This window comes from Pan troglodytes, chromosome 14, assembly GCF_028858775.2.
Source record: "Pan troglodytes isolate AG18354 chromosome 14, NHGRI_mPanTro3-v2.0_pri, whole genome shotgun sequence".
In the NCBI taxonomy this organism is placed as follows: Eukaryota; Metazoa; Chordata; class Mammalia; order Primates; family Hominidae; genus Pan; species Pan troglodytes.
This window is the reverse complement of record NC_072412.2, coordinates 106,999,935-107,023,099: the sequence shown is the minus strand read 5'-3', so window position 1 is coordinate 107,023,099 and position 23,165 is coordinate 106,999,935. Positions and strand designations below refer to the sequence as shown.

The 23,165-nt window shown below is 39.2% G+C and overlaps 1 protein-coding gene across 7 annotated transcripts in view; it reads left to right on the top strand.

Moving 5' to 3' along the window:
• The first annotated feature begins 324 nt into the window (after nucleotides 1–324).
• The window catches only part of NALCN (sodium leak channel, non-selective), a 363,838-nt gene continuing 340,997 nt past the window's right edge, over nucleotides 325–23,165 (top strand). For 3 of the 7 annotated variants that reach the window (XM_054665014.2, XM_009427190.5, XM_016925503.4), the window contains exons 1-3: nucleotides 377–520; nucleotides 17,641–17,787; nucleotides 21,442–21,624. In XM_054665014.2, coding sequence (XP_054520989.1) covers nucleotides 17,680–17,787; nucleotides 21,442–21,624 — 291 coding nt within the window. In that variant the 5' untranslated portion in view covers nucleotides 377–520; nucleotides 17,641–17,679. Of the gene's footprint in view, nucleotides 521–17,640; nucleotides 17,788–21,441; nucleotides 21,625–23,165 lie in introns of all 7 variants that reach the window. The other 4 variants (XM_001149573.6, XM_009427188.5, XM_024348325.3 and 1 more) reach the window with 3 other exon arrangements.

Below are 23,165 nucleotides of genomic sequence, written 5' to 3'. Positions count from 1 at the left end.
CGCGTGTGCCCGGCGGACTCCCGTGCACACCGCCGCCGTGCTGTTGAGTACGGAAGACCCCCGAGAGGAGCTCGCAGATGAGAGCCTAGCTGTTGCTGTGAGACTGACTGCGGGTGGCAGCCGGCAAGAAGGAACTGCCAGTACCGACCCTGGCGCTCCCCACCAACTGCGGCGCAGCCTCCTCTGCGGTGCCCGCCCTTCGGCATCACTGCAGCCCCCGTAGCAAAGCTAACTTTAAAATTTTAAATAAAATAATAATTTTTTAAAGGCCCGAAAACTCCGGCTCCCACCCCTCCCCCAGCCTGCCCGGCGGCGGCGGCGCTCAGTGAGTGACACGGCGAGCGTGAGCCGCGGCCCCAGCCGGGCCGAGCGCGCTGCCTGAGCTGAGCCGCCGTAGGTGAGGGGCCCGCGTCCCCGCCCGCCCTGGGCGCCGCGCCTGGCACTGATCCTGCCGGTCGCCCACTGTCGCCGCCGCCGCCGCCCGCGGGCACCATGACAGCTCTGAGCGCTGGGGTTACAGGTTGGTCACCGCCGCCGGTGCCCGGGAGGCTGCGGCGCGGCCGGCTCCGTGCCCTGCGCCCGAGGCCCGGGATGCGCGCTCGTTAGTTCCTTGGCCGGGCCGGGCCAGGACGGCGCAGGGGCGCTGGGGCTGCGAGAGGGGCTGCTAGAGGGGCTGCGGGCGGGGGCCCCGCGCGGGGGAGGGGTGGGGAGGGGCGCCTCCACCCGAGAGCGGGGCGGTGGGGTCCTTGCCGGCCTGGCCGTGGCGCGGGAGCCGCGATGCGCCGTCCCTATTCCTGCGCGTGGGTGTCGGGGGCGCCTGCCGCGGGATGCCCCTGGGCTGGCTTGGGAAGCCCAGGGCCGGCGACACCTCGGGCCTGCCCCGCCTGGGCATCTAGCAGGTGTTGGGGGGCAGGTGGCAGAGGACGGGGCCACTGGGCATCACTACAGCGCTGCACCTGCCCCCTCCGCACCGGGGCCGCTGCCTGGGTAAACCTCTGGGCCAACGCGCGGGTGGGGAGGTGGGGGTGGGCAGCCTGGCTCCAGCAGGTCTCCGCGGGGGCTCCGCGGCCTTGCCCCACCCCCATGCTCCTGTGGATTGCTCCTTGCTAAATGTCCCTTATGATATTCGTTGGCCTTGTTAAGCAGCCGTCATTAAGGTGGCTACACCGAACGCAAAACAGTGTCCTGCCAAGCAACACCATTTTGTCACTGAATCTTTAAGAGACCAGCAAGGATGGCCTGGCTGGGATCCCTCTGGGGGCCCAGATCGCAGTCATTTTGCTGACTTAATGTTCCTCTTTCAGGATGGTGTGAGAATGCTGAACTCAGACCCTTAGTGCTTGAAATACCTTAGAATAAATCTTTCAGTTTCAGGTACAATTTTTCAGACACTGTATTATTAAGGATGTGTGAATACACGCTCACTTTCAGGCCTCAGAAGGTTTTACTCTTAATCTGGTGTTCGTGTGGTCATCAGCTAGGCCCGACTGCCCTGGTGGTGAAATGTGGGTTGAGGACCAGTGACCTTCGTGTTAGTAGTTGGTGGATAACACCTCTAATAGGGGATCAAAAATTAACAGGTGGCGATTTTGAAATATATATATATATATGTGTGTGTGTGATTTGTATGTTCATAACTACAACTGTGATTTGATATGGCCTGGGAGAGGAGTGGTTTCACTATGGTAGTTACCCCTGAGGCAGATGCATCTCAGGACTGACTTTTTAAATTCAAAGATAGGGTTTCCACAGTTCTAAATAAAAATCATGGCTTCCCAAACATCTGCAACGAGAAACATTTACTCCCTAACTGGTTGGCTTTCATTCTGTGTGCTTTTCTAGAGTCGATTTTTTGTTCTTCTGTAGTATACTTTGACCTAGCCACTGCTAAAACCAGACAGTGTGAAGACAAAATCCAGCTTTGGAGAAAAACTTAAAAAGTGAAAAGGTTCAGTTGGATCCTCTTCTGTGTTCATAGAAGACATAATCTGTTTGCAGAATAAATGTGCTGTCACTGATAAGGACTATGCTAAAATCTCTACAGAACTCTAGGAGAAAGCATGTCTCATAAAATAGTGGTTGTACACTTATAACTTTGGATAGGACTTGCAAGATATTCAAAGGAGAAATGTACTTTAAAAATGTACTTAAAAAAAGTCTACTCAAAATAGTGTCATTTAGTTGCAATTTAGTGAACTGAAGATTTGAGTAGCATTTTCTTCTTCTTGGGTATGGCATTTCTTTGAAATGGTTTCCAGGTGATTTTTTTTATCATTCCGGCATGCTTTGTGTGTGCATGTATGTGTATACACAGATGTACACATTTGTTTTATCATTTATCGATGATGTTCAGATAATTTCAGAATTTCCATAGCTGTATAAATTTATCCCAGGTCAGAGTCACATGTGGATTTCAAGTTTGTGAATGAAAATTCACATCTACACCTCTATATCCTAAGATAAGCTAAGCACTGGGCCAGTGGTGAGTGAGAAAAAGAGATAAACTGAGAGCCTAAGAATCCTTCAGGAAAGACAAATATGTAAGCAGGTGGATATACAGTGAGATGTCTTATTTTCTAGTTTTGCTGTGGAAACTATGATAGTGAGCTGAAACATATTAAGAATGGTCCCCAAGGCCACACACGGTGGCTCATGCCTATAATCCCAGCACTTTGGGAGGCCAAGGCAGGCCTATTGCTTGAACCCAAGAGTCCAGACCAGCCTGGGCAACATGGTGAAACCCCGTCTCTACAAAAAAAAAAAAAAATTCACCAAGTGTGGTGGTGTACACCTGTAGCCCCAGTTACTTGGGAGGCTGAGGTGGAAGGATCGCTTGAGCCCAGAGAAGTCAAGGCTGCAGCAAGCTATGATGGCACCACTGTACTCTAGAATGGGCGACTGGGCACAGAGTGAGACTCTGTTTAAAAATAAAAAAAGAATGCCCCTGCCCCAAAATGTTATCAACATTTTAGAGCTTCACTCATGTTATACAATTCTCGCCTGTCTCAAGGACCAGCACAAATTTTTATACCTTCAAACTCTATGCAAATGCTTGAATTTTTTAAATTGATTTTTTGAATTTTAAAGTAACCAAAGTTGATAGAGATGATAGAATGATAGAGAAAAAAGAGTAAACAGCTAGTTTTAATAACCAAAGACAGATGACCACAATATCTGTGTGTTTTTTGTAGTCTTTTTAAGGGCTTGACTTTAGGTAGTTGTAATCGTGGCATTGTACAACTTTTATACTGTTTTTTCCACTGAATATTTATTATAAATATTTAAAATATTTCTATATAATTTTCTTACTTAAAAATTGTAAATGGCTATATAACACCATACCCAGTAAATACAGCCTCATATATTTAACCATACCTCTATCATTGGACATTTGCTGTTTCCAGTTTTTCATCATTATAAACAGTGTCCTGATAGTTATAATGTAGAGATTTATTTCTATTTTATGTTTTTCAGTATAAATATCCAAATATGTCCATATCTGTCACCTATTTTTCCATATCTTCAAATTGGTTTCCTGAAAAATTCAGATTATAATTTATTTATGATAAATTTCCAGTAATTATATCTTTGAAAAAAGAAGTATCTGAATTATTATAGAGATATATTGTATGTCTTTAAATTGATTTCCTAAAGAATTCAGATTATAATTTTGAATAAATTGCTTAATCTGCTTTTGAGGTAAATCTACCCTTTTACAAAAAGTGTTGGTGGATCACATTCCCTCTTTTACAGAAATAAAAGAAGGTAACATAATAATTTGGATGTTTGACCTTTGTGCTATATAAAAACTTGACCTTTACAAAAATCACCTGAAAACCAGCTGCTAAAATATACCTCTTAGAGTAAAGCCAAAACAGGAATACTATAAAAGTTCAAAGCTGGAAAAAGAAAAAAATCAATGCAAGTTCCTTTAGAAAATTGGCTGTTGTATTCAGGAGTCTAATTCTGCTTTTTGCTTTCCTACTCAGACTTCAAGTAAATGATCAAAAGGGCTTACAGAGTGAGAAATCTGTACCCCCACAGGTGAAGGAAGAAGAGGATCTTTCTTTCCTAGGCTGCAGAATCCAAGGCTTTTCTGGTGGATTCAGCATAGATGGAACAGGACTGATAGGAAAAACTAAAGTTCAGTTCACAATTTCCTTTCTAAGATCAGTGTACAAAATATAAGGAAGAGAGGCCCTGGAAGAGCCCCTTAGTATGAAGGAGCGAAGTTGAAAGTTGGAAGCAGGCTTTTGTAAAACAGAATCGCTTGTTTCTCCATGAGATCCCAGGGCAAGGCAGCCATACCAGAATATGTTCTGAAGACAGGGACTGACCCCACAGGTCCAGGGTGGGGGCAGGGGTGGGCCTCCGCAGCAGGAGTGGAAGAATTAGAAGTAGGATAGACCAGAACACTGAAGCCAAGAGAATCATTTATGAAGAGATCAAGGGTGAGAATTATTTCCAATTATGCAAAGAAAAGAGATGAAAAGAGGATGTTGTTTGGAGAGAGAATGATATAGATGGAAGACAGCCAACAGAGACACACCAATAAATGTTTTTCCTGACAGAGAGGATCACAGCGCATGGAACACAGCCATGTTTTAAAGTGAGATAAGATTCTTTTTTTCTTTTAGATTAAAAACAATCCAAATCTTCAGATGAAAATAAGTTATCATGTACCAAAACAATTAATAGAACTTAGCCAACATCTACATATAGCCTGATAAAAACTTTGGATTTGAAAACCAATAAAAAGAAAAATATTTCACCAGCATTGTGATCAAATGCTTCAGAAATTACTTATCCACAAAGAGAAAATTTAGATTAATGTTATACTTCCTCTCTAAAATTATCAGCAAACATAAAATAACGTCCTGAAAATCTGTAGTCCTGAAAAATATCAGTAGACAATTCTCTTACGTTGTAAATGAGTCAAAAGTGAAAAATAAATAGGTGAAGAAATACATACTAGGCAAGTGATATCAGTAAAAAAAAATGAGGTAGAAGTGTGTAAATATCAGAAAACAGTTCAAAAAATTGTTTGATTAAATGAGAAAAAAGACCGTAAAGTCATAAAAGTTGCTATCTTTAATACATTTATAACTACAGGCTTCCCATATATACCAACGATCAGAGCATTATAGTATGCACAGTCAAAAGCATAATGCTGGCCGGGTGCGGTGGCTCACGCCTGTAATCCCAGCACTTTGGGAGGCCGAGATGGGTGGATCACGAGGTCAGGAGTTCGAGACCAGCGTGGCCAACATGGTGAAACCCCGTCCCTGCTAAAAATACAAAAAAATTAGCTAGGTGTGATGGTGGGCACCTGTAATCTCAGCTACTCGGGAGGGGAGGCTGAGGCAGGCGAATCATTTGAACCCAGGAGGCAGAGGTTGCAGCGAGCCAAGATCACACATTACACTCCAGCCTGGGCGACAGGGCAAGACTCCGTCTCAAAAAAAAAAAAAAAGTCTGATGCTTATTTTAGGGGAAATGGAAGGGGAAGCATGCCCATAGACTCAATATCTTTTTAAAGAGTTTTGTGACCTAAAATGGTATTGGGAGTCAGCATTTCATCTTAAGAAGTACAAAAAAAAAAAAAAAAAAAGAAAGAGGATAAATTTTTAAGAATGAAAACATGAATGAATTCACTATGACATAGATAAACTCTAAATCTGATAGCAAAAACTGAGAGCTACAGCATTCCAATCTGGGAGGAATATTGATCTACAGGTATATTTAAGGTAAATTAGAATGCCAAGAAATTGGAATGATGACAAGGAGGTTAGTGAAGAAATGCACTGGAGAAATCGGGTATACAATTCCAAGATTGAAGAACTGGAATCAGATTGCAGTAATGGAAATGAAGAGGTGGGTGGTAAAGATATATCCACAAAAACTAATGCTACCACGTCTTGGTGATGGAAGGAAGAGAATGAAAGGGAGTCCTAGGTTAAAAATAATTTCCGATCATCGAGCTTGGGTGATTGTGCTATTGTATTCTATTAAGTCTAGTTAAAAGAAATTGTTACGGCTTTATCTTTCAGTTAATAGTATCTACAGGGTAAATCCTTTGCTTCATTCTCTTTTCTAGTTGTTTTATTGTTATTTTGAAATTCACATGAGATTACTTCCAGAGGCAATATCATTTTGCTTCCTTTCTTTGAAGGCATTGAATGGCAATTTAAAGGTGTAGTCTAGACTAGAAAATCATAACAGAAACCCCAACAAAAACTCAAATATCTTAGTTATCCTTTTATAAAACAAAAATTTAATTCCTGTATACAATGCAAGTTAGTTATTTTAAAAGTAAATTCTGAAGATTTCTGAGGAAAGAATAGAATATACTGTATATCCATACAATTATAAATCAAAATTTTTGTCTCAGACATATTTTGCCTGTGTTGCTTATAATTAGACTCTCTTATTCTTTTCCACACAGAGCCATGACTATGCAATGTGAACTCTCTAAGTGTTCTCTTCTGAGCATCTAGGCTAGTGATGCCCCATTAATTTGGAAACAGTGATGGGAGAGGTGTGCAGGGATCACCTGAAGATGTTTTTTAAAAAATACAATGTCCTGTTTTCCACCCTTAAAGATTCTGATTTAGTATGTCTGAGGTGAAGGAGGCCTCAGCTCGAGTGTCTTAGTTAGCTTGGGCTGCTGTAACAAATAGCACAGACTAGGTGGCTTAAACTCCAGACTTTGGTTTTATACAGTCTGGAGACTAAGAAGTCCAAGATCAAGGTGCTGGCTGATTCCTGTGAGGGCTGTCTTCCTGGTCCACAGACCATTCAGCTGCCTCCGTTCTTATAGATTCGCTAGTCCCATTCATGGGGTCTCCACCTTCATGGCCTCATGACCTCCCAAAGGCCCCACCTCCAAATACATTAGAGATAAGAGCTTCAACATATGACTTGAGGAAGGCAGAACCATTCGGTTTATAGTGTTGAGAATGTTTCTGAACCTCCCTTGATAATTCATATGTTAAGCAGTCTTTAGGAATTACTATTTTAAACCATCCCCTTTTGAGCAAATTTGTGGATTCATATTGCAAAATTTAACAAACACAAAAACATAGTCTCCCTTTGATTTCTGTTATGTTTAAATATAGTAGCAAATTTTGAAAACCACTGTTTTAAACCATCCACCTTCTTTATCTAACCTTTACAGATTCATATTATAAGATTAAACAACCACAATCAAAATAAGTATCCCCTTTCTGGTTTTTCATAATATATAAATGATAGTAGCAGCTCATCAAAATAAAATACCCAACACTGGATAATTAATATAGAGTAGGATATATACTCAGCACAGAGTAGGATGGTGGTGGCCAGGGGCTGGGAGGAGGGGAAAATGGGGAGTTGTTAATTACTGGGTAGAACGTTTCAGTTATGCAAGATGAGTGAGCTCTAGAGATCTGTGTTATGACATTGTGCCTGTAGTTAACATTTTATAGTGAATGTAAAAATCTGTTAAGACAGTTCTCGTGTTAAATGCTCCTACTACAATGAAACAAAAATAAAAATTACTGTGATGTAGGTGACAAAAATACGACCCAGTTCCCTCTCATACTGCTTGACAGTTTTAGTTTGGGCATGTAGGTGCAATGACAGTTTTAGTTTGGGCGTGCAGGGTGCAATGACAAAAGGGCATTGGGGCATTGTGGTGTGTACTGAATCCCTTTAGCAAACCCAATCACTTTTAAAGGCCAGAGAAAATTCAATTTTCACAATTAAAAAATAAAACAAAACAGAATCCTTGGAGAAGTAATGACAGTTTTGGAGTTTTTCTAGAAATAACCAGAGAAAAATAACCTGCTGTTTTACTTTGGGATTTAGGAAATAGACTCATAAAAAGTGGGGAACCATTTTTTATTTCTAATCAGTACCTTGACAAAAGGAAAACAGAAGAGTCTGTTTTTGGAGATGGTTCTTTGAAACATTTGCCTTCCCCTATGTGGTCACCACCTTGGGTAGCCCTTGAAGTCTGCTGGGACTGGACCATGCATGCAAAATTCTGTTTTTTGCAGAGCTACATTATTTAGTGAGGGCCAAGACACAGATAAATGAGTACCCCAAAAGAAAAGTGGCAGGTGGCATTTGGAGGAGAGAGAGAGAAGGAGAGAGGCAGAAAGAAAAAGAGAAGGAAGAACAAAGAAAACCAGGCAGCCAAATCAGGGTCTTGACTTTTGTACGAAATTAGATTGAAAATCAACCACAACAATCCACTACCTGCAGGGGCAGGGGAGTGGGCCGCTGTTCTGTTGTGGAGACACACATTGCTGCTGTGATGCCCAGGGTGTCAGTTTTTTGATGCTGTCTTAGTTCTCCTGCTAACATGTTCTCTGCTGTGTTGCTGGGGGAGACGCAGGACTCCAGGCTAAGTTTAAGAGAGAAAACATAGAGCTGCTGCCTTTCCTCTGAGCAGAGGCCAGATTACAGGGAATGATGCATCCAGCTCATTGAAGTTCACAAGCTAAGGATACCCGGAGGAGAGGCTTGCTTGAGAGGGCCCGGAAGGACTGGCATTGCAAGTCTAGTGGCAGGCATGCTCTAATTTGGTTTTATTACTTAGACGTGGAATAGGCAGGAACTTGGAGATTCCCGTCTCTGTTCTCTGGGAAAGAAGACTGTTCTATTTACAAAGACTTGAAAGGGTCAGACTGAAAGAAGACATGGACAGCAAAGTATTCCTGGGGTGGAAATCAGAAAGACCTGGCTCCCTCGTGGTTTATCACAGCTAACCATGTGACCTCAGACAAGGCAGTTATCTTCTCCAAAACTCAGTTTCACCTGTAAAATCAGAATAACAGAGAGAGACACTTACCTCATTGAGGCATGGTGAGAAATAGGTAACAATTAGCCTCACACTTAATAAACCCTCAGCAAATGTTAGGTGTAACTTGTTTAAACTGAAAATTTTTTTAATGTTTTACTTGTTTCAAAGAAATTATAAATAAAACACATCATCTTTGTGAACATGTACAGAAGTTCGTGTTTGTGAAATGTACAAAAGTTCTTAAGGTTAAAAAGTGAAAGTCAAATGCTTCACCATTTCTCTCCCTCCCTCTGTTCTCCCAACAAATAGACTACTTGGATTCTAAACTTGCTTCCAATTCATGTGGGTCTGGGCATGTTTGCCTCCAATTTTTAATCTCTGTAGTGGGAATACTACTAAAAACTACTTCAGAGAGGTGTCAAATGCTTAGAATAGTGCCTGGCATGGAGTAAGCTTTCAATAATATTTGTTCTCATCTTTCAAGTTAAAAAAATGAGTACATAATGTCTAAGCTTGCTTCTGTTCTATAATTATGCACAGTAGTTTATGGACTTTCATTCTACCCTGAGAAATGATCAAGTGCATAAAAATCTGAGCAGTGTCAAGAGTATTAATCACTTTTATCATTGGAAGTCACTTTGGATATCATCTATTGCAAAGTCCCAGACAGAGGAGAACTCTTTTCTGCAAACTCTAAAATGTGTAGTCATTCCCTCTGAGAGTATCCATAAAGGAGTTTACCACCTTTCGGGATATTCCAACACATTATGATTGGAAACTTATAGAGTAGATGTTCTTTTTATCAAATAAACAGTCACCTCTTGATAAACTTTTGATAGAGAATTTCTATTTTGTCTGCATTTTCCTTGCTAGAAGAACAGAGAACACTACAAAACAAATCATAACATCTGTGTTCTGGGCTTTGGATTTTGGGTATGACAGAAAAACTTTCTCAATACATACCTTTTAATTGCTCTTGCACAATCTCTGTAAAAAATTACGTACATTATTTTAGCCATGTATCATAGGTGGAATCTATTTTTTAGTTTTCATATTCTTAGCCTAGTCAGTCAAGAAATTACGAGACTAAAACTAACTCTAGGAAGTGAAGAAATCTGTCATTTTAGGAAATGGAGAAATCTGTCTCTTCACTACATGGGGTGAGATTATCAAATGGGAGTTAGTAAATATGTTTTTCTCATTCTTTACCAAATTTAGAGAAAAAAATAATGAGGGTATAATAGAATATTTCTAGGATTCATCCTCAAGGAAAAAGGAATAATAAATGGATAATACCTTCAGAAACTTGAAAGGGTTATTTAGATAGATTTAATGAGAGGTTTGATGATTTCTACCAGAAAAAAATTGACACTTTTATAAGTGTGTGGTGAGAAAAATCATAAAGTTAGTCAGATAATAAAAATGGATTCAATTTCAGGAGATGAGAAATGTCTGTACTATTTGCACAAAAAATAATTGATGCCAAGAGTTTGTAAACACCAGGCTATATGATTTAAATATATTGAAAAAGTCATTTTCTCATTTCCTGTCCATTCTGTAATATACTTAATTTTTGATTCAATAGTTCTGTCAGGCACATTGTCCCGTCTTGTCTCTGTGCCTAAGTTTCCTCATCTGTAAAATGGCTCTTGTGAAAATTGAATGACATAGTGCATATTCTTTTTTCTTTTTTTCTTTTTGAAACAGAGTCTCACTCTGTCACCCAGGCTGAGGGGCAGTAGTATGATCTTGGCTCATTGCAGCCTCTACTTCCCAGGCTCAAGTGAGCCTCCCACCTCAGACTCCTGAGTAGCTGGAACTACAGGTGCATGCCAGTACTCCCAGCTAATTTTTTGTTTTTTTTGTTTTTTGTAGAGATGGGTTTTCTCCATGTTGCCCAGGCTAGTCTCGAACTCCTGGACTCAAGCGATCCACTGCCTCAGCTTCCCTAAATGCTAGGATTACAAGTGGGAGCCACCACACATGGCCTGAAAATGTATGATATTATTAAACAGCCTGGCATATAATAACCCCTCAACCAACATTTTTGTTAGAAGGACTCTGTTTTTGCATGACAGTAAACGTAATTTGGGTTGAAATCAACCAGTGAGCTCACTATTTTAACATGGAAACTCTCATGTATCCCAAAGCACTTTTTCATGGGGTGTATGTGTGTGTGCATGTGTGTGTGAGCTACTGAAGGCTATTTTCCTTTGGAGAAAGCATTCTGAGTAGGAGATAACATTCATTTTTACAGCAACTTCTGTTTTTAACACTTTCCCTTAAATTGTCGTGATGATTGAAATCTCAAGGCAGTCATTGAGCAGCCCTTAAATGGGAGACAGCAGAGTTGCTGGATTCTGGTCTGGAAAGTGCCCAGTGCGGGTGAGAGGCTGTGGAGGCCGTGAGAGGTGACCTCATGGAGGGAGAGGAAGAGCGTGAGCATGCAGGACACAGATGATCTGGGCTCAGAGAAAGAGGGGAAGTTCAGACACTCAAGATGCACAGAGAGGACACTCAGCTGGGCAGAGGGAGGTGCAGGTATCAGTAGCTCTGAGGCTCAAATGTGCCCTGGGAATTGGAGGACAGCAGAGTGGGCAGGGATGGTGACACATGAGGCAGGTGGTTGGATGTTGGATAACAGATAATAAGACAAAAATATGGGGTATTTTTTCCTAGTTGAAACCATAGCATAAAATGTATGATGCTACATTCATTTGCTCTGAATGGACATGTCTTCTGTCTGAGAAGGAACTTAGCAAACAAAATTGACAGTCAAATTTTACAGAAGCAAGGCCATCTTGCTGTTAAGCATCGCCTTTTGTCGTCAAGTTTTCACTGTGATGTATTGAGGTAAAACTGAAGATGTAAATGTGCATATAGGGAAAGGACAGGAAGCTCTTGTTCAAATGTAGATTTTAGTGGTTTGTTGTTTTGAGTTCTGTGGCTATTGGAACTAAAAAGAGGAAGAAATAAAAACATTTGAAATAAGAATTAATATTGTAATGCCTACATTAACAAATTGGTAACATCAAATACATGTGTCTTCAAAATATGGGGTAATGCCTTTCTCAGATACAGATTTGACACTGGGAACCTAATCTGGAAAGCTGTGCTTATATCAGCTCACCTTGTAAGGCCTTGCACGTATACACATGTAAATGAGCTATGGAAAAGAAAGACAAGGAAGGGGCACAGATGTTTGAAGGTAGTGTTGACTTACAGTTAGGATTTTCTGCACATGTGTATTTATTGACAGAGGATGATGTTCACAGAATATGGCTAGATTTTAAAAATCTGGTTACAAAACCATGTGTAAGCAGCCATTTAAAAATAAATGTATGCATGGAAAAATATATATGGCAAAGAAAGTCCTAAAAGAGATACAATTCATATCCTCTTGGAGAGTAAGCACCCTAAAGAAAATTCCACGAGAGACCATAACTAATTACTACTTCATCTGCAGCCCCTTGTTCGGTGGCAGGCACAATGTATGTGCTCAACAAATTCTTTGCAAAAATGATTGAGTCTCTAGAAGTGGAATCCCTGATGGCTTTCATTTTTGTTTCTTATTTTGTTTATATAGTTTTTCTAATTTTTCTACAACAAACCTGTATTACTTGTGTTAATGAAAATAAAATAAAAATAGAATTACTTTCTTCTAACTTAATTTAAGGTTTAAGTATTTGAGATCTAGGCAAAGAAAGACCAGTCAGCTCTCCTGGATTTTTGCATGAATCTCATTATGCCCGATAGCACAGAAACATGTTGGGAATCCACTGCTCAATATTCCTTGCCTAGGGAGGTGGTGTGGAGCTAGCAGTAAGGTACTGAAGGAATAAGAAAACCACTAGATGGAGGTTGAAGAGAAAGTGCGCCACATTAGAGGCTCTCTTTTAATTAATCAGCTACTCTGCCTTTAAATACAGCATGTAGTCTTCCATGTCAGGAACATGGAGGGAAAAGACCTAGTATGTTTTGTTCAATGTTAAATCCACATCACTTAACATAATGGTCGGGATAGTCAAAAAACAAAACAATTATGCAAACATGAATGAATGAGAAACTTCTGCTAGCAATGCTGGTTGGTTTCCCAAAGACATGAAAGTCAGAGTTTGAGGTGAAGAGTCCCGGAGATGTTATTGAACATTTTCTTTTCTTAATTTCCTTCTCAAACTGTGCCAAGGATACTAAGCAAAGAGATAAAAACCCACCATTAAGTGTGTATGTGTGTGTCTGTGTCTGCAATAGGGCGGTTGATAAACAATTTCACTTGCACTCCTAAAGACCCCACAGTTTATGCACAAAAGTTATCAGAAGAGTGGTTGTTGGTATTGACGTATTGACAACCTTAATAACACCTAATGATTAAAAATGAGTCAATGACTTCTGTCTTCTTTGGGGCTTTTTAGAATGAAATAGATGCTTTGATTTTATACAAGTTGTATGTTTATCTTCTCACATCTTTATTCCCAAATATTAAGTTTTTCAGTTATAACAAATCACACACATAGACAAAAAGTCTTCATGAGTTAAGTTAGGGAATTAGGAAAGACTGATGTGGGATTGGCATTGGATAACAAACAGGACATGGCTTGGATAAAGGGTTTGAATTAGTTGAGTAAAGGTTGCAGGATGGTGAATAATGGTATGTTTAGCCAACCTGAGTGCAGCATGTGGTATGAGTGTGAAAGGAAGTGCAGGTACAAATCAGTGGGACTCAGGGTCCCGGAAACATAAGGTTAAATAAAGTAGGCAGTTCGTAAGCTTCAAGAAGGCCTTCATATTCAGTGCTGTATACCCAGCACATACCGCAGTGCCTGATACCACAGTGGATGCATAATATTTGCTGTGTGAATGAATGAATGAACAAATGAGTGAGTGAATGAGAAACAAGAAGATACACTGAGGTTTTCTGGGCTACAAAGGAGACCTACAGTGTGTTTGGAAGCTGATTGTTTTTTATATAAAAGAGGGAACATTTTGAAAGGCATCCCAGACCTGAGGGCCCATGGCCTACCTAGAAAGGAGTCTAGAAATGGGGATAGGTGAAAAAGGTCATTGTACATATATGGAATGAATGAGCAAGAAAACAATCCACTGCTGAGAGTGGGTGCAAAGAGAACCTGCTGGGCCTTCCCGCTGCACATGGGGAACCTGAAGAGTTCAGAGCAGTAGGGTCTGGGACATGAGAGGAAGGAGAAAAGCAGGATGCCTGGCTCATGTCGCTCTCTCAGGCTGAATCTTCATTCATGATGGTGTTGGCACCGTCTTCCTACATCTGCGGGGGAAGCAGCACCGATACCTCTCTAAATTAGTAGCCGCACACAGATGGTAATGGAAACTGTAACAACAGGTGATCACTTAAGGGGTTAAGTAGAGAGGACAGGCAAGAAGGGCATGCTGTGAACCATAATTTGGAAGACAGGAGAAGATTCAAAAGACTTTAATACTGAACCCAAGAGAGCTGCAAGGCAAAAAAATGACCCATAGTGTTGCAAGGGCGCTGCAGTTAAAGAAAATGGAATATTTTAATTTTAATACCATGAAGAGGGGGCTGGAATGAAGTAGGGAAAGTATATACCAATAGAAATGAAATTGCTATCACAGAATACAAAAACTGGGCCTTAACCATTTAAAACAGCAATGAACATGGGATGAATGAGTTTCCTGAGTTGCTATAAGCTGTTTCTGAGTAAAAGATTTATTAATGGATACATTGTGACTGTGTAGCCTCTCTCCTGATATTGAACTATTTAAATACCAACTACTTTTAATAAATGTCGGAAACCTTTTGAAAGCCATGTTTTTCAAACTTTGTGTACTGTCTTATGAAGGACACTTTGGTAAACAGAAAAAAGAGATATTGGCTTATAAAAACATAATAATGATAAGGCCCAGATACACAGGAGCAATTTCCTATCAAAATAATAAACTTACCTAGGATACTTAAATATCCCTACTGGTTTTTATCAGAGAAATAATAGGTCTGCTGTATGCAGTTTTATTGATTCAACATGAATGAAGGCATAAAACAATATTTCTGTTTGCAAAGGAAAATTATTACAATCAACCACCTCAAATTAATTTTGAATTCCTCATGTGTTTGTAACTTAAATTTATTTTACTACTTGAATGCTTGATATAATATTTAATAGTATTAAATCAAATCTAGAGATCCAGGAGCTAGTTGTTGAGTTTTTATGTATGTGTGGATTAGCCAGGTATCTTTGGAGCTTAGATCATTTCTTGGGCACTGTGAGATTTAGTGGCACCTGGGAGCAGGTAAAGTGAAGGTAAATGTGAGTGACAGCTAATGTCATTCAGTTATAATTGCACTATTTTGGTTGGTCATATATAACCAAAGTGGGAATTTTTTAAAGAACAATAAATTCTGGACACGTATTTTTCTAGATAAACAAATCCATAACCAAAAATGATTTTTGCTTTAGGTGGCGTATTGATAATAAAGGTGCATGGAATTCATATGCCCATTGTCTCCACTGCTCAGTGAAAGAGGAATTGTGGACAGATCTCTAAAATTCCTTATATAATCTTTGAAGTGAAACCACTCTTTTACTTGTTCCTTTGTATGTGTCAACTTGAAGGATTTCTAAAAGATTCTATCTACACTCAGTATTTGGGTGGATAGGAGACTGTCATTGAAGAGGCATCTCAAATTGAGGCCACCAGATTTCCTTCCCCACTACCAGTAAATCAGAGAAAAAAAAAACACTTTAAATACTCTGTATACATTAACATGGGATATCAAAGAGTCCCAAACTCCAATTATATAACATAAATTAATTAGTGCAGCCTACTGCAAAGCCCATATTCAAACTCAATATTCAGAGCAATAACAGCCTGGAAATACCTAGCATGTCTTCAAGCCAGTTAGCTTGTTTTCTTCTGGGAATAGGAGGTGAATCAGTCCGTTTTCACACTTCTATAAAGAAATACCTGACGACGCTGGCTAATTTATAAAGGAAAGAGGTTTAATTGACTCCATTCTGCATGGCTGGGGAGGCCTCAGGAAACTTACAATCATGGTCGAAGGCACCTTCTTCACAAGGCGGCAGGAGAGAGAAAGAGTGTGTGAAGTAGGAACTGTCAAACACTTATAAAACCATCAGATCTTGTGAGAACTCACTCCCTATCATGAGAACAGCACGGGGGAAACCGCCGCCATAATTCAACCCCTCTCTCCACACGTGGGGATTGTGGGGATTATAATTCAAGATGAAATTTTGGGGGGTGGGAGGACACAGCCAACCCATATCAGGAGAGTTAGGCAGAGATACCTGCCCAGGTAGATAAAGGAGCACATAGCGATGGGGATAGGTGCTTAATACAGGCAATCAGATTCGGAGCTGCTCTGTTCTGAGTTTCTGTGTTTTATTCTCTTTTCCAGTAAAAACTGCATCTGCGTGCGCGCGCGCACACACACACACACACACACACACTGCAAACATGTTCTTGTACTCCAGTGAGGACTAAGTGGCACCCATTGTGCTTGGTTAGGTTTCTTTCTCTAGACTCATGGAGCACCAGATAGGAGAGCCAGTGAACCCGCCTGATGTTAAAACTGCAGTGCTACGTTTTCCTGACTCAGCACAGCGGTACACTGCCTGAAGCGCTCTTTTTTTTTCTGTTACCCGCCTTGAGAAATTCTCCTAATAGTCTGCAGCTTCAGCATGGTCAACTCTAAACCCCTTACACATTGTAGTCAAACAGAGCTTATTTTAAATTTCAAGTTTGCTTGGATGGCCTTGGTCAAGTTATTACCTGCCTTGAGGCTAGCTTTTCTCATTTTTCTCGTGCATGTGTAAGAAGATGAGTTTTTTGGTTTTTTTTGTTTTTTTTTTTTTGGTTAGGGCTGTTGTAAAGATCAAATAAAATATCATTGCTAAGTGTCCCAAACATAGTATATGCCCATAGCTGTTAGTTCCTCGCCTTCCTTTAAGACTCAATCCAGGTGCTAATCAAATGGGAAGTCTCACAGTCGACTCAGGGATCGTCAGGTACCACCTGCCTTTATAACAATTCTTCTCACATTGTATTGCACTTATTTGCTATTTGTGTCCTGAGGGCTGACATATAATAGCCCCCCTTCAAGTGACTGCTGAGTTGTGGAAGGCAGTAGCAATGGCCATAGGGAGGTAACGTCTATCACAGGATGTAGATGTTTCAGAATTGTGGAAATTTAAGCAGTTAGCAGGCGTCTCATCTCCCACCTCAATGTAATTTCATGAAAAATTTACTTCAGAGTAGCTGGAAGAATTTAGATAATCACTGCATTCATAGAACAACGTCTCCATTTAGGGGAGGTTCTTCCCCCATTCTTTCTGACCTCCCTCCCCTCCCAAGTTGGGAGATCAACTTGGGGCTACTGTTGGAAGTAAGAGACGTCTGTGAATGTCGTATTCAATTAACACTGGGGAAACCATGGGGAAGATCTGTGCATTTCATCTGTATTAGTCAGCAGTGTTCTAGCACAAAGCATCTCTATGTGGAGACAGCTCTAGGTATAAGAGCATACATCTAAAAAGATTTTCCCAAGAATATGTCTGCCCTAAGAAGCAACCCATTTTACTCTAGCTATTCTAAATAGCTAGCTTCTAAACTGCTTTTGAAGTACATAAAATAATCCATTGCTTTGGGAGAAAAAAATCAAGCTTCTATTGGTATTAATTTATCTCATCCTTTTAAAGTTTCTATTTTCATATGTTTATTATACACTATGGAGTAGAACACATATATGCCTTACAAATAAGTAGATATATGTGGGGAACTCAATTTTTTGATGAGGGCAAGATGGTTTAGATGACAAATACAACTTTTCCTTTTCCCAGACTGTGGTTTTGTGCTTGCTCACCAAAGCTAACCTCAGCATGCTCAAAAGGAAGCAGAGTTCCAGGGTGGAAGCCCAGCCAGTCACTGACTTTGGTCCTGATGAGTCTCTGTCGGATAATGCTGACATCCTCTGGATTAACAAACCAGTAAGTTTCTTCTTCGAGTATGGAGAAGCATATGTGGATGTGAGATAAATGTGATTGACAAATTCAAATATCATGTACCTTTGGCTTCGAAATATCAGAGCCGCAGTAGAATATGGATGAGGTTCAGAGTCTGGAAGTAGAGAACAATCCAATGAAATAGTGAGATGTGGCTATGAGTTACTCACATAGGAAGATGCACTGGGTAGTCTGATCCCCTCCCCTCCCCACGCTGTGCACCCTGTCCTCAGAGTCACGCGGTGTAGAGATGATACCACTTCTCAGGCTGATCCAAAGCTGGGGTCCAAGATGAGCAACCTGTTCTTAATGAACCTCCTTTACTTGTTGTCAATGTTCCTGAATCCGTGAGACAATATGCACATGTTTGGAATTAAAGGTCTCCTTCTGATTTGCAAAATTTGAGTAAAAGGTCAATGAGATAATGGGTGGTATCTCTGAAGAACTTTGTCACCTTCACCGCCTAATTAAGTTGATGAGGATTTGAGAAGAACTGCTAGGCCAGGCACGACTGTATGCCAGAAAGCATAGTAACCAGAACTAAGCCTGACAGGCATGCATATCCATGAGTGCTGGAATCTCAGCTCTGCAAAACCAAGCAGGATCAACTTCTTACTCATCTCATGGTTGATGCTGAAGTAACAAAAGGAAATGACCTGTTCCCTCTTGCAGTGCTTGTCCTTCCCCCAACCATGATACACGCATGATCTGCTTGGACTCTTTGCTGTCCTTCCCAGTCTCTCTTCCTCTAATCTGCCCTCCAGATTACTTTCCCTGCCTGCTCACATTTCTTTCTATATTTCTATTTTTATTCACATCACACTTCTGCTTTATAATCATGGAAGCATCCCTATTACCTTCATAGCAAATTAAAATACGCTAGTGTGTCATTCCTGCTTCTTTTCATTCAGGACCTAACCTGTCCAGCAACTGCTCCTTTCCTGTGTCAGCACACTGTCCACTTGAGCCCCATCAGCAGCCTCCTACTCCTCTAGGCTCTCTGGATTGTTCACATTGCTTTCCCTGCTCGTACTGCTCCCTGGCCCCAGTGACCCTTTCCCAGCTCCTCCGATGAGTCAAATCCTCCTCATCCATTAGGACTGGATGAGATGTCACCTCTGGCATCCTCCTCTGAAAGGCTTATTTCCACCACAGACAGAATGTACCTCTCTTCTCTTTCCACTTAGCCTGTTTTATATTTGAATGTAAATATAAAGTTATCTATAAATAACTATTTTTATATGTATCATATATTATGTGTATATTTACATTATATACATTGTAGGTCGTGTGTATATTTATATAATATACATATATTTATGGATCTATTGTCTTAGGTATATATACATGTTATATACACATACATATAAACATATAACAGGTTATATGTATATGACATATATACACGTTACATATACACATATATGTTATATGTGTTAACATATATGCATATTACCCACACATATAAATGTCATGTGTATATAACATATGTACATGTCGCATATGCATATACATATATGTTATATATGTATAATGTGTACATATATTTATATATGTATAATGTGTACATATATTTATATATGCATGCATATAACATGTATATGTAATGTGTATATATGTTACATACATGAGACTATACATAATATATGTATATTATGTCTTATCTAGAACATGTTTTATAATGTTATATAATGTGACATGTTTTTGCCTCTTGCAGTGCTTGTCTTTCCCCTAACCATGATACATGCAGGATCTGCACGGACTCTTTGTTGTCCTTCCCAGTCTGTCTTTCTTTCTCTAATCTGCCTTCCAGACTACATGTGTTTACATGTATGTGTATTTACACAAAACATAATATATACATACATATAACATGCTATGTGTATATGCACACATTATATATATATGTATGTGTGTGTGTGTATATATATATATAAAATACATTCATAGGTGTTTTACTTCTTGGACTGCAAAGCAGGAGTCAGAAGTGTGTTGCTTCCATATTTTGTTCTCCATTCCCAGCATTCTGACACATAGTAGGCCTTCATTCATACTTAGAGAATTGAATGGAATAGAGAATGAAGCACCCCTAACTTTTTCTTAGTGTCCATCTTATTACAGAGCTTTCTACAAACTTACGAAGAAGGTAGTATAAAAGATGTGGCCTTGGAGGCACTTACTAAAATTAATAATTCTTCATTAAAATTATGTCTTTAAACTAAAAACAAGTTTGTTGTTGAAGAACTTATATTTGGAAGCTCTTTTGTATAATTAGATTCTTTATGTTGAAAGTCCAGATGGGGCTAAATTCACACACCAATGTTTATTGAAGTGCTTCCAAATTGCATGAAAAATACATCAACCTTTAAAGTAAACTGAATCATCAGTGGCTTATGTGGTATGGAATTAGCAGCAAAATATCTTCATGTAAATATTATAACTGTCAGATAAATATTATAACTCCTCAGCTGCAAGTGTCTGAGTCTCCTGAAAGTTCTGACAGTCTTTTCTATTTTTCATCTTGAGTGTTTGCTCGTATATATAGCTGCACAATCCATCTACCACAAGACTAAAATTTTTTTCAGAGTATTATATTAAAGAATTATCATAATTTCATATATGTCCCAGATAGTCAATAAAAACGTATTTGGATTATGTTTAAGAATTGTATACTAATTGATTAACTGGTAATATTAATTGTGGTGGGTTTAGCATGGAGATGCAGTTAAGTATTTTTTTAATCCTAGATACTAGTTTTCATAATAAAATATTGAGTATGAGTGATTGTATGTCCTGTATATATATTCATGTTAACACACACTTATCTTTAATTCTTTCTTCTTATTTTGGGGTTAAAGAAAATCTTCAGACAGCAGACATGCCTGTAGTGTTGCACAGAAAGTTATTTTGTGGAATTTTGAAAGATGTCTGGGCTAAATTTGTATAAAATGTGTTCTCCAAAATAAAGAGAAAAATCTATGCATTTTTTTCAAATGTAGGATGAGACCAGATTTTTAAAAAGTTTCTTTGTATTTTTATACAAAGGCATTATATATAAGATACAAATAGAAAGGAAATTCTAAATATGGGCTGTCTTATATATCAATTCATTTAAAAAGCATTTCTTAACTACTATGATAGGCCCTTGTGCTAGATGCTAGGGAAGTTATGGTAAATATAGTATGCCCCTAATTCTAGGTACTTATAGTACAAAAATGAAAAAAAAGTAATGGCACATCAAGTTCCTATGTGACTAAATTACAAACACATATTTTAATTGAACCAGAATCTTCCTATATTGTAGTCTGATGCCCAGGAGGTTATCAGATGTTTGAGAGAGCCTGATCAGGTTCCGTCTAGGCTTTGGGTCTTTGTAATGCATGGCCACAGAAATGCCTCCACCTTTCTGTCTTAGTGTGTTTATGTGGAAAATAGGTGCCTTGAGAATTAAATGATATAAAAACGTGAAAATATTTGTAGCACATTATATGCACTTAGATGTTAGATTTCTTCTTCTTCACCTCCATATTAGTAAACTATTTTAACCTCAGTATTATGTTTTCCACTTAGTGTGGTTCATAATACAAGTTTGAGATATGAGTTATGGTGCCGTGTAGTAACTCTGGACCATCATTGCAGTGGGTTCACTCTTTGCTGCGCATCTGTGCCATCATCAGCGTCATTTCTGTTTGTATGAATACGCCAATGACCTTCGAGCACTATCCTCCACTTCAGTATGTGACCTTCACTTTGGATACATTATTGATGTTTCTCTACACGGCAGAGATGATAGCAAAAATGCACATCCGGGGCATTGTCAAGGTGAGCACTTCCATGTCATTTAAACTAAGAACCTAAATGCATTGAAAGTCTTAATCCCTTTAATCATATTTTCTTGTTCATTTCAGTAAAACAAAACATCATTTTATCTTATACATATGGAAGTCCTTTTTAAAAAGGCATAACTCCAGAGACTGGGAGAAATTGTTGCATGAGACTATTTTAAAAGTTAAATAAATTTTGTAAGTCACAAACTCTTGGAATATCTGAGAAGGAACAAGATGGTTCGACTAATGACTGTGTGAAGTCTCGAGTAGGGTTATTCATGCCACTTAGGGCTGAGCCCACAACCCAGCACGGGGGCTGGCCCAGAGAAGCACCTTATTATTTGTTGACTTAGGGAGTGCAGAATCAGAGTCACATGATAGAGTTAGAGCATGATATTATTGCAGCACGATGTCATTTACTTGATGTGTTTTGAAGATACAAAAGGATAAAAAAAAAAAAGGACATGAGATGGAAAAAATGTCTGGGGCCAAAAGGAAAATTATGTGTCATGTGAAATTAGTACCAATTGGAAACAAAATAAATATAAAATGTTTTAAAAGGGTAAAGAAAGGGAAAGAAAAGGAAGAAAATTTCTGTCACTGGATATCTTTTCCTTCCATAGCACTAATCTTTACATAGGTTAAACATATGTAGATGATGCTGTCCCTAGAGTATTTAAATTGTACTATTTGGGGAAGCAGTAATAGGAGTGCAGATTTTAGAGTTTGACAAACGACAGACGACTCAGATCTTAGTTCTTTCACTTACTGGTTGTATCAGCATCTCAAGTTAGCTAATTTTGGTGAGAAAGTGTTTTATTTTGTACAAGGATTTTGAGAATCTACTGAGACAATGTATAACACATAATTATTTGTCAATTTCATTGCTTCCCTTTTATACATAATTAATTGTGTGCCATCCTTGAAAGACAGAGATCACAGACAATGCATTAGTAGGTTCTTGTTTAACTTTTTATTGTGGACTTTAAAAAATTTACCCCAAAGTATATTACAGTTATAATGTGAATCCCTGTAACTAAACATCAACAATTATCAATATTTAGCCAATTCTGTTTCATTTTAAAGCAAATCTGAGAAACCAAGTCATTTCAGAAATAACTCCTTTTGTATTGGTGACTGATAAAATTTTCTTTTTTTATAACCACCATACCATTATCAAATATAACAATATTTTACATATGATAAAATATTTGTAACAAGACTTAGCAATAATTCCTTAATGTAGGCTAATACTTAACCCACGTTCATATTTCCTAATATTGTCACAAATTTTTTTTATGGTTGGTTTCTTCAACTCAAGACTCAGACAAGGTTTACATAGTATACTTGATTGTTTTTGTTTTTGTTTTTGGGAGGGAGGTTCACTTTTGTTGCCCAGGCTGGAGTGCAATGGCACGATCTCAGCTCACTGCAACCTCTGCCTCCTGCATTCAAGCAATTCTCCTGCCTCAGCCTCCCAAGTAGCTGGGATTACAGGCATAAGCCACCACCCCGGGCTAATTTTGTATTTTCAGT